This window comes from Ceratotherium simum, chromosome 7, assembly GCF_057802395.1.
Source record: "Ceratotherium simum simum isolate JZ-2026a chromosome 7, ASM5780239v1, whole genome shotgun sequence".
NCBI lineage: Eukaryota > Metazoa > Chordata > Mammalia > Perissodactyla > Rhinocerotidae > Ceratotherium > Ceratotherium simum.
Window position 1 is genome coordinate 27,906,623 of NC_141906.1, and position 16,743 is coordinate 27,923,365.

The window sequence follows — 16,743 nt, forward strand, 5'->3', positions numbered from 1 at the left end:
GAGCAGAGGAAGGCCTTATGGGACATGCTAAGATGTGTGCACCTTGAAGGTAAAGTTGTAGAGACATAGACCTCCAGATCTCTTCCAGCTCTTGACATCAGTGCAGCCATGGAATGACTAGCAATAAGAATGACCGTGCTATGGTGACAGGGATTACAGGTGGGAGAAGGCTCCAAGCTCAGAGCTGCTGTTGACAAAAGGCAAAAATGACAAAGCCAAAGGATCCCCACCATCCTAGACTGGGTGTCTAACATCCAAGCTTAATTCTTCTAACCTTCTGAATAGGAATTTTCCAGCCTCAGGGCCTGTATACAAGGGGTTTTGTTTTGCTTTGTTTTGTTTTAACTGCTCAAGGCTGCTCGTGGTCCTGAATACCATCATGTCAGCCAAGGGTTTCTCATAGAGATTGATGGGACCCTCAGCGAAATGAACACACTGGCTCCCTGATCAGAACCTTCTTGTTATTGGAGCAGAGAGAGAAGTGGGCAAAGTGGCCTAGATGACATGGTTGCTTGCTCAGTCCAAGATTTGTGTCCCTGATGAGGAACCTTGTCATATAGCACAAGCTATCTTTTCAAATGACCTCCTCTTCCGAACTGGCCAAACTGGATTTACTGAAACCTTTGAGTTGGCTACTACTAGACATAACATTCTGAAATGGTAACTCTAAACTCATGATTTGGTATCCTTGCTTCTTGGGCTCTATGGTAGGATCTGTGACCTTCAGACACACAGTGTTGGCAATGGCCTCCTCCTAGTTACTGATAGGCACAGGGTTTTGACTTCCTTGGAATCCATGGGTATGGTGGCCAGTGTAAATACACATAATGAGAACATCTGTTTCAACTAGAACCCCGTGTATAGGATTCACAGCTCCCCAGTCTGCCTTCTTGCCTCTGAATTCCTCATACTCCTCTCTCAGTTCATGGAAATGACACACAGAAATGACTACAATTATTAAATTCACAATTGTCTGGATGGCCATAGATATAGGCAAGGCACTTTCTAAGAGCTCTCTCATGGAGTTTTTTTTTAAATGTGAGTGTTTATTTTCCACCAGGAATATCCCTTTTTCAATTCTTCAAGAAACATTCTGGGTATTTTAGGACTGAGCAGGCCAAGGGCAATGGAGTGAGATATTCTTCAGTTTCTGGTAAAATTCTCCCTAGAGGTTGGGAAGCAGCTTTGGAAAAGGCTCCACAAAAAAACCTTAGCTCCTCTCTGAGCTGCACCTTTAGAAACAGCCTTCTTGACTGTATTGTATAGAGAGAATCACACCTTGTCCCCAAGGTCTCTGACATCCATCCTCACCTTATTCTATTCCAACTTATCAACTGTTTGTTACCCCCACAGGCCTCAGACGTTCAGATATCGCAGCCCTCTCCCTTCCTGGGGATCAGCTGTCAAGAATCTTTTGCCCCTTAATCTTCCCTACTTATTTACTCAACAATATGTATTGAGCACCTACTATACAGTAGGCATTATTCTTGGAGCTGGGGATACATCAGTGAACAAAACAGTGCCCGAATCCCTGGCCTCATGGAGCTTACATCCTAGCAGATAAGCTGTATTTGAAGTGAGTGGCTATTCCACCCTTACCATTAATGCTTGAGAAACCAGCACTATCCAGAAGTTATACTGAGCAGCTTTCCTAGGCCTAGTAGTGCCAAACTTTCCCTCTAGCTCAAAGCAGAGACACACAGGAAGAGAACCAAGAGAAAACTATCACTCCCTAAGCTGCAAATAATAAGTGCTGGATAAATTCAGCAGGAACACTGTTGTCCTGTGTGTTTCTCATCACTCACTCCCTTTTCTACTTCTTAGTACATGAGCTAGTTAATGTTAAATCTGGGAGAAGAGGGCCAGTGTTAAGGTGAATATAGCTTACTTATACATAGTCTTACTTATATACAATAGGAATATAGTTCTTCCTTAGGCTTGGAAATGAAATGGAAAAGAAGAAGTTTGGTGGGGAAAAGGAGAGAGGCACCTGCACAAATAGATATGCACACACATCCTTTCAGTTAGTGCGGTTAAGTCCCCTAGATAAGGAGATGTTACAGTATACATGAGGCTGAAATGGTTTGGCTCTAACCAGAGCAATGAGAGGATTATCAATGTGTTAGTTCAATATGTTTTCCAATGGTCTCAGTCCCCAAAGACTATAATTATAAAAGCTGATAGTGCCCCACAAAGGGCTCAACGGTAAGAGCTGAATCCTTCAAAAACCTCAAAAGTTAGCTCTCCACCACTAATCCTCCCCCACCCCAAGACCCAGGTTGACCCACAGGGGTCATGTGCCTCTGGGTCCTTTTGCTGTTCTAGGAGACATCAACTCTTTTCTGCTGGAAGTGCTTTAGTAGGCCCTGACGGATCTGCTTAGACTTGATGCAGTACACAATGGGGTTCATGAAGGGCGGGACCAAAAAGTGCAGGTTGGCCATGAGCACTGCCAGAGCAGAGTAGCTGTGCTTCTCTACACGGTGCAACACAGACAGCCCCAGTTTGGGCAAATAAAAGATAAGAACAATGCAGAGGTGTGAAATACACGTGTTGAGTGCCTTGAGTCGTTCCCCAGGTGATGTGATGCCCAGCACGGTCCATAGGATCAGAGCATATGAGAGCATGATGAGGGAAGAGTCAAGGCCCAGTGAGAGGAGGATGGACACGAGGCCAATCAAGCTGTTGATCTGGGTGTCTGAGCAGGCCAATCCCACAAGGTCACAGTGCAGGCAGTAGCAGTGAGAGAGCACACTGACCTGGGGAAAGAGCAGACGCTGCAGGAGGATGGGTCCCGGGAGGTTGAGCAGGACAGCCCTGACCAGGATGGCAGCCCCCACTTTGGCCATGGCTGAGTGGGTGAGAAGTGTGGCGTAGTGCAAAGGGTCCCAGATGGCAACAAAGCGATCGAAGGCCATGGCCAGCAGCACACCAGACTCCATGTAGGTGAAGGCATGGATGAAGAACATCTGTGCTGCACAGAGATTAAAGAGCAGCTCCCGAGCACCCAGCCAGAAGAACCACACCATGGTGGGGAAGGTAGAGGCACAGAGGCCAAGATCAGAGGCTACCAACATGGACAGGAAGATGTACATGGGTTCATGTAAGGCTGGATCTGTGAGGATCAGGAAGAGGATGATACTGTTACCCAGGAGAGAAACCACACAGATGAGGTTGATGGGGATGGAAACCCAATGATGAGAGGCTTCTAGGCCTGGAAAGCCAGTGAGGAGGAAGATGGAACGACCAGAAGTGCTGCTGTTGCAGGAGAACATAGTGATTCCAGGATGGAGTTGACCACCCTAGAAGTAAGAGGCATTTGTTCATGTGCTCATCACTTATGAAGTCCCTACTAAGTGTGGGCTGGGAAGGAAGAGCTGCCCCATAACCCTTTCTTAGGCCATGAAAGAAACCTCGTTCCTCTAGGAACCCCATTCCCCTCTATTTCCTGGCTAATTCAATCTTCTTCTCTTTGAATAAAGTTGTATTGAATAAATTGTATAAGTTGCTCTCTGCTTATTGCTTATGGCTATTTCTTTAGCCACACAGAAACTAAGTGAGAAACTCCTTTTTTACTTAAGCTATACCTAAAAGCCTACCTCCAGACTGTCTTCTCAGACTAAATAATGAAGAAAGGAGAATAATTTTCTGTTGAAATTTAGGGTGGTTTGAGGAACAAGAAATTTAGACTCCATTTCTATTTATTCTTGGAGGCAGGTTTTCCACAGTCTGACATATCTGTTAACAAATACACCAGAAAGGACACATTCAAACAAATGATGTATTTTCAAAACCATCCTCTGAGTACACTGGTTGGTTTTTCCTCTGGTGCTGTTATGAAACCAACATTTTCTGTATTTCTTTTCTGGAAATGCCTTTGAGGCCCAAAACAGGTTCTTTTGAACATGTTCGATGGTGATAAATTTCTCTCCTGTGGAGATGGGTTGGCTTAGAGGAAATATTCAACAGTTCTTCAAAGCTAAGTCTGGTGAACAAGATGGGATCGCAGATGCATTCACTTTTGTTAAACTCCTTCTTCCCCAACCCCACCTCATTGGCTGCTTAATGCTGGCACGTTTTCTTCTGACTCTGCCTTTGAGACAGTTCTATGGATGTGGACTCAATTAGATGGTACTTTCCTCTTAAATATCTCTTTTTCAGCCCTCTTACCATAAAAGCTGTTATGACAGCCCCAAGTATTTTGAAGTTCTCCTCACTGTGGGCAGAATGGTGGGGATGACAGGTCTTGAAGAGCACCACCTGAAGAGTCAGGCACAGAAGCATGAGCGTCCGAACCCCGGGATTAATTATGTTGAACAACGAGCCCAGAGTGTAGTGTGTAAGCTCATCTATTCCCATAACTTCACATAGCACTTGCAGGCTATACAGTCCCCCCAACTTCTCTCCTCAGCAACAGGACTGCATCTCCATTTATCTACTGAGTATCTTCACATCGATTTGCATTGTAAATTGATGTCCTGCAGAACCACAAATTGTAATTCCCCTACTTTTTCCCCAAAGCTCACCCTCCGATATCTGTCAGGCCTTCCTTCTTTTCCTGTTATCCAAGAAATCTCCAAGAAAAAAAAAGAAAACTCTCTCTTTTCACTCTGTAACATAGTCTTCAAGTCAACTATATTTGAACTATCCTCTCTTTTCAGATCCCAGTGAAACTAATCTAGCCAAAAGCACCATCATTTCCCTAGATATTATAACAGCCTCCTAACCATCCCACTTTCTTCAGTCTTTCTGTATTCTGATTCATCACCCACAATTCCATTAGAATCATCAGAATACTTAAGTACGGACATTTAAAGGAGTATGTGCAGGGGGAGGAAATGTAGTGACCAGATTTGAATTTTAGGAAGATGTCTCCTATCATAATTTTGCTTAATGATCCTCACTGGTCCCTGATGCTACAGGATCAGGTCTAAGCAAGAGCTTTACACTGGGTCCAGAAGGAGAAGGACCTTGTCCAACCTACATCTGTAGCCTACTCGATCACTTCTCCCCTAATCATTATAAATACTACTTATAAGACATCTTTCTACTCACCAAATTTACCATATTTGATAATTCTTAAAATATCTTTTTGGTTGAAATATACACATAGAAAAGCTTACATATCGTAACAGTAAAGCTTGATGAATTTCCTCAAAGTGAACACACCCATATAAAAAGCACCCAAATCAAAAAACAGAACATTGTCAACACCCACAGAAACCCCTGTGACCCCTTCCAGGCACCCCATCCTCTCAGTGATAACCACCATCCTGACTTCTAATACCACAGATTAATTTTGCCTACTATAACTATCTTTTCTATCTCTTCCTGTACTCTTTTTCTATCCTTCCTTTGTTCAACTTTGTCTATTTGTTGAAGGCATGAATAGACGATTTATGTTTTACAAGTACTCTCTCACTAAACTGGCTTTATGTGTCAAGCACTATGCTAGGAAATGGCGTATAGCAATGAAAAGTCACATAAGGTAGGAATACCCCAAAGGAATGTTCTTATTTGTTCCAATATGAATGAACACGATTCTACCAATTGGTTTCTGATGACAATTATTAATGATGATAAGAATAGTTGCTAACATTTATTCACCATGTGTCAGACACTGAGTAAGGATGTTATCTAAAATCTTCACAATAAGGAGCTGAGTCTCAGGTTGAATAACTTGCTACAAGCCAAACATCTGTTAAGAGAATGATCCCGATATCTCAGCTCTGCACTGATTCTCGAGGCCATGTGCTAGCAGACAGCTTGTGAAACTTTTCCCAAACTGTCAGGCAAGACATACATTATCTGATAGGCCGGGGCCCAAATGGAAAGTCTTTTTCTCTGGAAACAACTTACTCCATATAGCAAAATAGCAGCTTGGGGCCCACCTATGAGCAATCTTTTCACTGACTATCACGCCACATAGTGGCATATCATTTTGTACAAAGCTTCTGTCCACAACAGAGTGAAACGACAACCACACACCCACAATCCCACCTGAGGAAAGGTCAGAAGTGCCTTCTCAGTTCTGGCAATTGATATCCACTTGGCAACTTAGACACCCCCTTTCTCTTCGGTTCCGAGGGATCACTACATCACTATGCTGGAGTTCAATCCACCTTGCTGGACCCCATTTTCCCCCTTTTTGCCATGCCTCTAGCTTTCTGACACTTCTTCAGGGCCTTAAGTTTATTTTATCACAAAATAACAGTAAGAGTCAGAAATTAACACATTTGTCTCCTATAAATGCTCTCTACGCATATTGCTTACTTAATCCTCTATCCTTGTGGGATATTCTTCCATTTTCTGATGAAGAAGTTGGGGGTCAGAGAGGCTAAAGAACTTTCTCAAGGTCATGAAGCTAGGAGGTAGATCCAGGATTTAAATCCAAGCAGGCATAAAGACAAGGCTATTCACTTAATTGCATCATATAAAAAAAGCATTTATGGCACTTTGTGGTAATTAGATCCTTTGCCCTCAAGATAATTTAAAGGCCAGTTTCTCTGTCCCCCTCCCTCCAACTCTATCTCCCTCTAAAGCAGATGCAGAGGTTTGAGACAGGAGTTTGGTTACCCGCTAAGGGGAGTAGTCCTCAGATCAATCCAGCCTCTCTGCTTCCATCACTCCCAGTTTGCCTAAATTTTCCACGCAGATTGTGGCTCATCCTCTGGATGTAATGGCCAAGTTACCTTCCACAGCCCACCCACCCAAGACCTAAGAATGCAGCAGGGTCTGATACAAAGGAGGCTGCATCCTACTCCCCCCGTTCTAGTGCTGTGGGGGTGACAAGGAGTTCACCAAAAAGTTGTGCCCTTGACATGGGAAAAAAAGGACAACACTACTGACCTCACAAGAGTGGTTGTGAACATGGGAAAGACCATAAACTGTTTAGCACATAGTAGGCGTTTATTAAAATGTAACAGTAAGCACAGACACCCTAGGATTTCACATCCATTATCTCATGAAGTCTCCCTCCTCCCAAAGCCTGTGAGTGGCATCATCCCCTTTCTGTAGGTTAGGAAATAGAGGCTGAGAGGTGAGGAAACCTGTCAATGACAGAGTGAGCAGAAGAGACTGGCTTCTAGCACCGTCCATTTCACTCCAAAGCTTATGCACCTGTCCATTTCTCAGCACTCTCATCTCTAAAATCTTTGAAAATATTTGTCTCTTGAGATTATTGTAAAGATTAAATGAGAATACATGCAAAGCACTTAGGTCAGTGCCTAGCACATAATAAGCATTTAACAATAATAATGATGGCTAATATTTATTGATTATTTACTGCTTTCTGAGGTGGGTATAATTTTCATTCCCATTCTGCATATGGGAAAACTGAGGTTCCAAGTAGTTGGATAACTTGCCTAAGACCATGAAGTAAGAAAGTGTATGAGTTAGGGTTTAAATCTAAGCAGCCTGAGTCCAGAGCCCAGATTCTTAAACACTGCATTATGCTGTTTCTGTCTGCTAGCTATGATGATTATTAATATTATTAATGCTACAAATTCTCATCCCCAATGAAGATGAAATAGGATTACAGATTTATGGGATCTTCTCATTTACCACCCCTGCATCCTCCCTCACTGTTTATCTGCATCAATCCTTGAACTTCCCCATAGAAAAGATCTAAGATTATATGGGGCCCGTGTGCTTATTAACTGTCCTTGTGTTGCATACTGCATGAGTGTAATTATAGGCTCATGGCTTAGGAAGAAGAACTTTCGCCTCACAGAAGTAATCGCTAGAGACAGCAAAGGAGAAACATGATAAGACTAGATTGAAAAGAAAAACAATGAGAGAGAGACAGAGAGAGAGAGGAAGAAGAAGAGAGGGAGGGAGGGAGCAAGAATTAATGCAGAGCAGTCTCTTTCAAGGAAGTGGGGAAACAACTAAACTATCCTCTCTGCCCCTCTACTATCTTACTCATCCAGGTTCCAGAAGACCATGAATCGTGCAAAGATTGTGTCTTTCTCTAATTAGGGAAGTCTTTCCCCAAATGCCTCATGGCCAAACTATGAACTGCTGAGAAGAAATGACCCAGCTTAGAGAAGGTTGGAGACCCTTCTCCCACAAGAAGATTTCCATGGCAACCAGGCATCAGTCTCCAGCACTCAAGGGGATGTAAGGCTGTAAGCCTCTGGATTTGCCACCTGATCCTGGGACTGAAGGAGCCCCAGGCCTGGGGCCAAGAGGGAGGTGACAGAAAAACAGGACCCGGCACTGCAGCCCTAGGCTAGCAAGGACTATCAGGAGCTGGAGACCCAAGTTTTCCCCAAGCCCTTGATGCTGGTGTGCTTTAGCCAAGATTAGCTCTAACACTGCTCTGCCCAGAAGTAAGCCTAGCGTAAACCCACCTAGGCTGGGCACCTGCAACTGAGCAGTCACAAACGGTCTGCAGGCTCTCAAGCTCCCCAGAAACAACTCAGAACTCCTCCACCTCCTGCTGCCTTCTAGCAATTTGAAGCTTTTATTATGTTCTGGGGATGAACAGGGGATGTGTGGGGAGGTGTCCTCCCCTCCACATGTCCTCCCTCCCCACACTAGACACAAAGAGATGCTCAGAGGCTACTGCTTTAATACAGGACCCAGATCCTGAAAGCTATCAATGAAATTACAGTGAAATCTGAGTAAAAGGCTACAATTGGAGTTCCTCAAAAGGTTTTATTTTGTTTACAGATTTGGGATCCATATAGGAAAAAACCATGATTAAATAAATCTGATCCTATCAGTCCTTTTTTTTCTTAATTTCTTTAAATATTTTTAAACAGCAGATCCCCTTTAAATCTGACTATGTAACTGTTGCCTCATTTCAAAAGTTGGCCACTATAGTCCTTGATTAGATTTGACTAAAGCCTGGTTATTTACAAAGAGATGCCAAGGTCTGGAATAGATTGGGTATATCTCTAGTACTGAATGATATTTAATTTAAGATGATAGACAGGTAGGCAGGTAGATAGACAGTATCAACCTGATATAGAGGCCTGGTTGTGTAAATCACTGGCACCTGTGAATATGTTGCAACCCAGCCTTCCATGATCTTCCTTCAGGATTAACACAGATAAATCTGGGGGTGGGGCCGGGTCTGAGATATCTGCAAACGTGAACTCTCTTTAGCTTCCTTGAATGTCTTTAATAGCACGAGTCATATATGTTCTATTAAAATCATGTGTCACCTCATATGAGCATTTCAGATGTTGGGACAGGTTGGCATCTTACAGATATTTTATCCTGGGCTGGCAACACAGAGGAGAAGCATGTGCTCTAGACCCAGGCTGCCTGGCTGTGAATCCTGGCTTCCTTACAGATTAGCTATCTGACCATTGGCCCATTTCTTAACCCCTCAATATCCTAGTGTTCTCACCTGCCAAATGGAGATAATAAGACTGCCTCCCTCACTGAGTTGTAGTGAGGTTAAATGAGTTCATCAAGAAATCATCATCCCTTAATAAGTGTCAACATGGTCAGCTGTTTCTTAGCTGACAGCCTTCCCAACTTGAGTCAGCTTAGGATGAGATGGAAAGTGACCCCTCCACGCCAGCTCAAACTAGTCAGAATATGCTGTCTCAGGGGAGGTTTGGTCACGGAGCTGGAGCTGGACCCCAAATGGAGGCAGAGTCTATCCTCTATGCCTATCTTTGCCCCCCTAATCAGAAGTCCCACAATAGGATGCAGGAAACCTGTTAGATTCAACCTGTGCTAAGAGCAGCCACTGCAGGTGAACCTGGGGAATCATCTATACTTTTTGTCCAGGTTTGATCAGTTGGTTGAGGATTGAGAAAGAGCAGTGTTTTCTTTTATTATGAGCAGAGCATGTTTCTCAGCAAGGAACTATCTAGCTCAAAAAGGGCATTGGTGTGATAAGATCTCATTACAGATGCCCACCCATGCCCATTATGTTATAAGAGGGAGGATCAGCAAAGGCCTTGAGGTAAGTCTCACCTCTCATGTTATGGAAAGACCTGGAGGGTAGCTGCCTGCCCTAACCATAGACCGTTCAGAGTGCCCAGAGGCAGAACACTGATGTGGGCTGGTGGCGTCCGGCCTCGGTGCTCAGTGTCCTCACCCCAGGCCGCAGCTTTGACACCCTAGTCCCAGCACTCACCATGGCTCCAAAGCTTGTGTCTCCTCTCATCCGTCCCTCTGTTTGTGAAAAGCATTTTTTGCTGTGTCAACAAAGACCATACTTTATAATCCTCCTGGTGGGTGTAGGGAAATAACAGGTCTGCTGGGATATGGGTGCAAATCCAAGAGATTTTCATATTTGAACTTCTTGAGCCCCCTGAGTGCTGGGCCAGGCATCTCTGGGACTGGGAAGGAAGCATCAGGTAGCACATCTGGTGACTTTCACCGGGGCCGCCAGAAGGATACTAACATGTCTGTACTTGAGCATCTGCTCTTCCCAAAGAGCCAGCCCCGTGAATTGTCTGGTGACAGATGGAGGCTGGTGAGGACCAAGAGGATAGTTAGGGACTGGGATATATTCTATCCTTTTGGGGGCTACAGAGGCTGTGAGGAATATCCTTTTCTAAAGAGAATGAGCTCTTTCCAAATTCTGCTGAAGAGTTACCAGGCAGTGTAACCAAGAGATGAGCGTGTTAGAGAGGAGAAAAGAAGTTCTCTCTCTAACTTTATGCCTGTCCCTGGGGAATGAAGGTGGTTGAAAATAAAGCCATAATGATGAAGCAATATATCTCTCTTCTGGTAATACTCTTGGAGCTCATGCATCATGTATGATGTAGTAGAAAAGCTGTGATCTATCCTGAATCTCTCACTTACGAACTGTGTGATAATGAGCAAATTAATTTAACTCCTTGAGCCTTTTATGCTTCACTTGCAAACTGAGAATAATGGTTATTTCACAGGATCATTATCAGAATTGTATTAGACTATGAAGGCACTCAGAAAAAAACCTGGCACATCAGATATGCTCCATACATACTCCCTTTCCTTTCCAGTAGGAAATGGAGAACAGGCTTCAGTAATCAGTCTGGACTCCTCTACATTGCCCATGCACATGTCACACTTCCTCCACCACTCATATATGGTCAGAGTTTTGGATTTTTTAAATCAACTTTATTTGGGGATAAATTTAAATTTACAGAAAAGTTATAGAGATAGTGTATAGAGTTTCTGTATATCCTTCACCCAGTTTTCTTAATGTTAACATTGTACTTAAAAATGATATATTTGTAAAAACTGAGGAATTGGTATTGGTACCTTACTATTAACTAAAGTCCATTTATTGGATTTCAGCAGTTTTTTTTGTTTTGTTTTTGTTTTTTTATGAGGAAGATTGGCCCTGAGCTAACACCCAGGCCCATCTTCCTCTGTTTTATATGTGGGACGCCTGCCACAGGATAGCTTGATAAGTGGTGTGGAGGTCTGCGCTTGGGATCCAAAACTGTGAACCCCTGCTGCCAAAGTGGAGCACTCGAACTTAACCACTACATCGATGCGCCAGCCCCATGTATTTCAACAGATACTAGTTTTTCCACTAGTATCTGTTTTCTGTTCCAGGATCCAATGCAGGGTACCATATTGCAGTTGTCCTCACATCTCCTTAGTCTCTTCTTGACTGTGACAGTTTCTCAGTCTTTCCTTGGTTTTCATGACCTTGAGAGTCTTGAAGAAAAATCATGAGTAATTTTGTAGAAGGTCAAAGCTTTTAACTCACTAACTTCAGCCATACCCTCTTCCTTTCTCCCCAACATGGAGAGGAGGACAATGTAGAGGTGATGGGCTACACTGTAGGATGTCCTGACTCCTATTTATTCTACTCCAGATCCCAGTGTGTCCTGCAGATTAGAGAACAGGACATTTCAAGGTTGTATCTGCTTAAGGCCATTAGCAGTTCCTGAGGTTTTCCAGGTGGTTCTTCCAACCAGGAGACCATCTCTGTCCTCCATGGGCTGCACCCCAATATAAGCCTCCCCATAACTATCACACACCCTTTTTTTCATTCTTTGATATTTTAGTAATTTTGCAGGTTCTTGTCATGTTTCAGGCTCTAAAAGTAAAGAGAGAATTTTTAACGGATTCTTAACCATTTTGTTGAAATACTGACATCTCTGAATCTTTTCTTTAACTTTTTTAGCACCTCATTCTGGGATGCTTTCTTTGCCTTAAAACTAAGAAACATGGCTAATGCCGGGTTGTCTCTCCAATCTGGGATGGGAGAGAAAATGATAAATGGAAGTGGAAGGGTGAAATCTAAAACCAATTCTATGTGCTCATGGGAGACTTCTCCCATTCTGCTCATTCTAAATCTACATTATCCAATCGTCTTTGAGTTGGCTCACAAAATTGGGGTTGCTTTCTTCACTGTGCTTCACCTAGAGATTAATCAGTGGCCAGTCCTCTCCTCTAGTAGCTTATGCCTCTAAAAGAGAATAAAGCAGGTGTAAAACTAAACTGGTACATTACTCTTGAGTAGACAAGAGAGAAATAGAAAAGGCATCATATGAAGAGGATGATGTTTGAGTTAAGACTTTCAGGATGGGTTGATCTTAAAAGTATAGAAATAAAAGACTTGACAGGATTACAGTTAAGATCATTATATATGCAATCAAACAGAGCTTAAATGCCTTATTATTAAACTAGGTACCCTGTGCCAGGTACCTAGACTCTAAATGCATCAGTATCCACTCTGTAAAATTGAAATGTTAAGACTATCTGGAGAGTTGTAAACGAGATGATATACATAAAACACCAAGCCAGTTATTTGCTTGTTTGCTCTCAAATACATTCCTTCTCCCTCTTCATGGCAAGAGGTTAATCCTGAATGCTGGGTTTCCCAGGCTCCCTTGTGATCTGGTTTCTAATTGGGTTTAGGCATTGCAGATATTGGAGGAAGATTGACCAGGTCCTCTAGATGAGCCTGAGGTAAGATTAAATTGGTGACCTTTATTCAGTTGGCAGTGAGAATAAGAAAAAAGAGAAGTGAGGCAGTCAGAGTTGGCGGAAAGGCAAATGAGGCAAGAAAAAATGCAGCACAATGCAATGCATTCTCACACTGGATAATGATTCATAATGAGTTTCAAAAAGACACAGGAGATCCCTCAGCCAGTGGCTTGCTCATCAGTAGAACTGCAAGCAGTAATCTCACTTGAAGTAGTCCACAAGAGAGAAAGGAGGGGAGTTTGTTTGTCCCACTCTCTCCTATCTCCCATTTCTCATTAGTCAATGTTCCCCTCAAGGGGAACTAACTCCTTGCAATTTTTGGTCATGTCATTTGCCTATAATGGCTGCTCGGACACCTGGATCCCATACCCTGCAGTGTGATTTTTCATGCAAATCTGAAAGTATGTGTATGGAGTGGTGACCCACACTGGTAGGGTGATGACTAAGAGAATCAGAGGGATTCAAGAGAATCTGAGATGTGCACAAGATTAGTGTGCAATACCTATACCCTGAAAGAGAAGTGTGAAGGAAAATCTTCCCAATGGACAGAACTTGAAACTAGCTGTTGTCCACTTTGATGAAAGAAGAATTGATATATATTATGTATATACCACCTTAACTATGTCTAACAGATTAGCCTGCGGGTGAGAGGCTGAAAATAAACAAGACTGAAAGATTAATAACTAATAGTTATGGGTAGAAGCATGCATTGAACTTCTAGGAAAAGGTCTAGAGTGTGAAAATGTTTTTGTCCCATGTGAATATCTACCAGAGGACATACACTCAGAGAAAGCACTTAATAATCAGGTGGATAAGATGACCCATCCTGTGGATGGTGATCAGTCTGTGCCCCAGTCCCCTGTTGCTTGTTCAATGGGCTTATATACAAGTGTCCATATCAGTAGCAGTAAACAGATAAGCCTTAGTGAGGGGAAATCTATGCTCAGGCAGAGCCTCTATCCCTGCTGCTACGGACACTTTTGTACATAAAGCGCAAGTCTGAGCCTGATTTTTCACTATTTCTAAGAAAGTCGGGACAGTCTTCCAGTGGCACATTAGTTACACTGAACCAACAGCAATTTGTCCTCACAAAATAGGTAATATTCCAGAGACAGATTTGTTTTCCTTCCTACATTGCTTCTGCCAGCACCACCATGTTTAAAATTACACATAGGGGATCCCAACAACATCACTTGCAACCAAGGAACTGATTTTACAATCAAAGAGTTCTGATAATGCGATTTCCCTCTGGAATGCACTGGTCTTATATTGTACGTCATCAGCCAGGAAAAGTTGGCCAAGAAATTATGAGATGCCCTGCTGAAGACTCAGGTATGGCACCAGTTTGGAAACGTCACCCTATGAGATAGGAAGGTTGCCCCATAAATCTGGTACATGCTTAAAATCAGCAACACTAATATTGGTGGCATTTTTTTTCATATCTAGTATACATGTACTCTTCAGATAATCAAGAGGGGAGGAGAAAGTGACCCCTGTAACCATCCAAGTAGTAACTCATTAACAGAACATTTTCTTTCCATCCCCCCACATAGGGCTCAGCTCTGTTTAGAGGGTCTAGTAAAGAAGAGAGAAGCCCTTCCACCAGAGTAAGCCAACTTGGTTCTAATGAATTGGAATGTGCAACTATCCCCTGGCTCCTTGAGGCATCTCAAGCCACTGAGAAATGGGCAGATGATGGAGTTTCTATACCGGCTGGAGCAACTTACCCCTATTACCAAGGAGAATTTGGGTTGCTGGCACATAATGGAGGCAGGGAGGACTATGCCTAAAACCAAACTATACATTGGAGACATTCCTAGTTATCATTGTCCAATAACAATGGCCAGTGCATTAAACACAGGAACATTAAGGACAGTGATCCTTCAGGAATGAAGATTTGGGTCACCTCACCAGGAAAAGAACACTGAAGTACTGGCAGTGAGTGAGGAGAATTTGGAATGAGTGGTCACTTTGGTCTTATAGCCAATTACTAAGGAGAGGACTGTTGTAGCTATGCATATGTCATGTTCATTGATCTGTATGTATATGATTGAACATGTACCAAAGCAACCCTGTGGTGTACATATTAATACCCTTATTTAATAGATGAGTAAATTGAAGCTCAGAGAGATGGCACTTAGCTAGTAAATAGCAAAGTTAGCATTGAATCCATGACTGCTCTGTCATGAGACTCATGTTCTTTTCTACCCCCTCAATAATGGTTTACTCTGTGCCTGCAGGAAACAAGATAGGGTCTGCAGTGATGTGAACAAGAGTCATTTTCGGAGTGTCTGTGGATTCACATACAGGTCTCTTCTTCCTCTGATTTTTTTTTTATTCTATTTCAACTTTCCTTTCTGGGACTATGTTCCCAGAAACAAATCTGAGTACAGTGGCACCATTTGGACGTGAGATGTCACCTGATAGCCTCTCACTAAGCAAATTGTCTTAAAAACAGACCTGGAGATTTCAGAGACATGAAGTGATTTTAGGTTTCCTAAATCTGTAGAAAATATCAATCAAAGTTCAACTGATGTTTTTACTTTAAGCTATACAGGGACAAAAAAAAAAAAGGCAATGTGTGAGCTGGAAGGAATTGAGAATTCTTCTAGCCTTCTCAGCCTTCCTCTGTTTTCTTTCCTCCTCTACAGCTTATGACCACATCACTACCAGCTGTCCCTACAGCCTCTGTTGAACTGACAGCGCAGCCTGTTATCTCCAGACTGTCACTAAAATGAGGGTCTTCCCTGGATCTTTAACTCTCATGCAGCTGTGCTTACTATGTCACTTCAAGCATCACTTCACTCCCTTCAGCCTCAGTGTCCTGTCCTATAATATGAATTTAACAACCCTTAAATTGCTAAATTGTTGTGTGTCTTAACTACTATAAGTAGGCGTGCTAGCCTAGTGGCTTAGTGGTTAAGTTCATGTGCTCCGCTTCTGCTGCCCAGGGCTCACAGGATCAGATCCTGGGCGGGAACCTACACACCACTCATCAAGCCATGCTGTGGGCGTATCCCATATGCACAAAAGAGGAAGATGGGCACAGATGTGAGCTCAAGGCCAATCTTCCTCACCGAAAAAATAAACAAATAATAATATAATTTGACATGGCCGCGTTATTCACAAGAACCAAAAGGTGGAAGCCACCGAGTGTCTATCCACAGATGAATGAATAAACAAAATGTACATACATACAATGGAATACCATTCATCCTTAGAATGGAAGGAAATCCTGTCACATGCTACAACATGTATGAACCTTGAGGATGTTATGTTAAGAGAAATAGACCAGTCACAAAAGGACAAATACTATGTGACGCCCCTTATATGAGACACCTAAAGTAAAGTTCACAGAGACAGAAAATAGAGTGGTGGTGCCAAGGACAAAGTGATGGAAGGAATAGGGAGTTATTGTTCAACAGGTAAGAGAGTGTCAGTTTGGCAAGATGAAAAAAGTTCTGGTAATGGATGGTGGTGATGGTCGCACAACAATGTGGATATATTTAATGCCACTGAACTATACACTTCAAAATGATTAAGATGGTAAATTTTATGTTATGTGGTTTTTATCAACACTTTAAAAATAATAATTAAAACGTAACCTGAGAAAATCCCTAGCTCAGTGACAAGAGCACAGTTGGTGCTCAGTAAATGTCACTTCCCTTCTCACCAGCTCACTGGTGTGCTACCTGCCTTGGGGTCATACGGAATAAATCTTTCACTCCCTGATGTTAAAAGAACATCAAGTCTCCTGATAGCAGCTGTTTCTGGAAGTAGGAAGTAGATGGTGGCATGTGAAGGAGAGCTCCAGGCACCATTCTCTCCACCCAAACCTCCTTA

The 16,743-nt window shown here is 42.8% G+C and overlaps 1 protein-coding gene across 1 annotated transcript; it reads right to left on the reverse strand.

The window, feature by feature from the left end:
- Nucleotides 1-2,321: 2,321 nt before the first annotated feature.
- LOC101404115 (olfactory receptor OR51C1-like) lies at nt 2,322-3,275 on the reverse strand. Its single transcript, XM_004433927.1, has one exon. It carries the CDS (start codon nt 3,273-3,275, stop codon nt 2,322-2,324), a length of 954 nt encoding a protein of 317 aa, XP_004433984.1.
- Nucleotides 3,276-16,743: the final 13,468 nt, after the last annotated feature.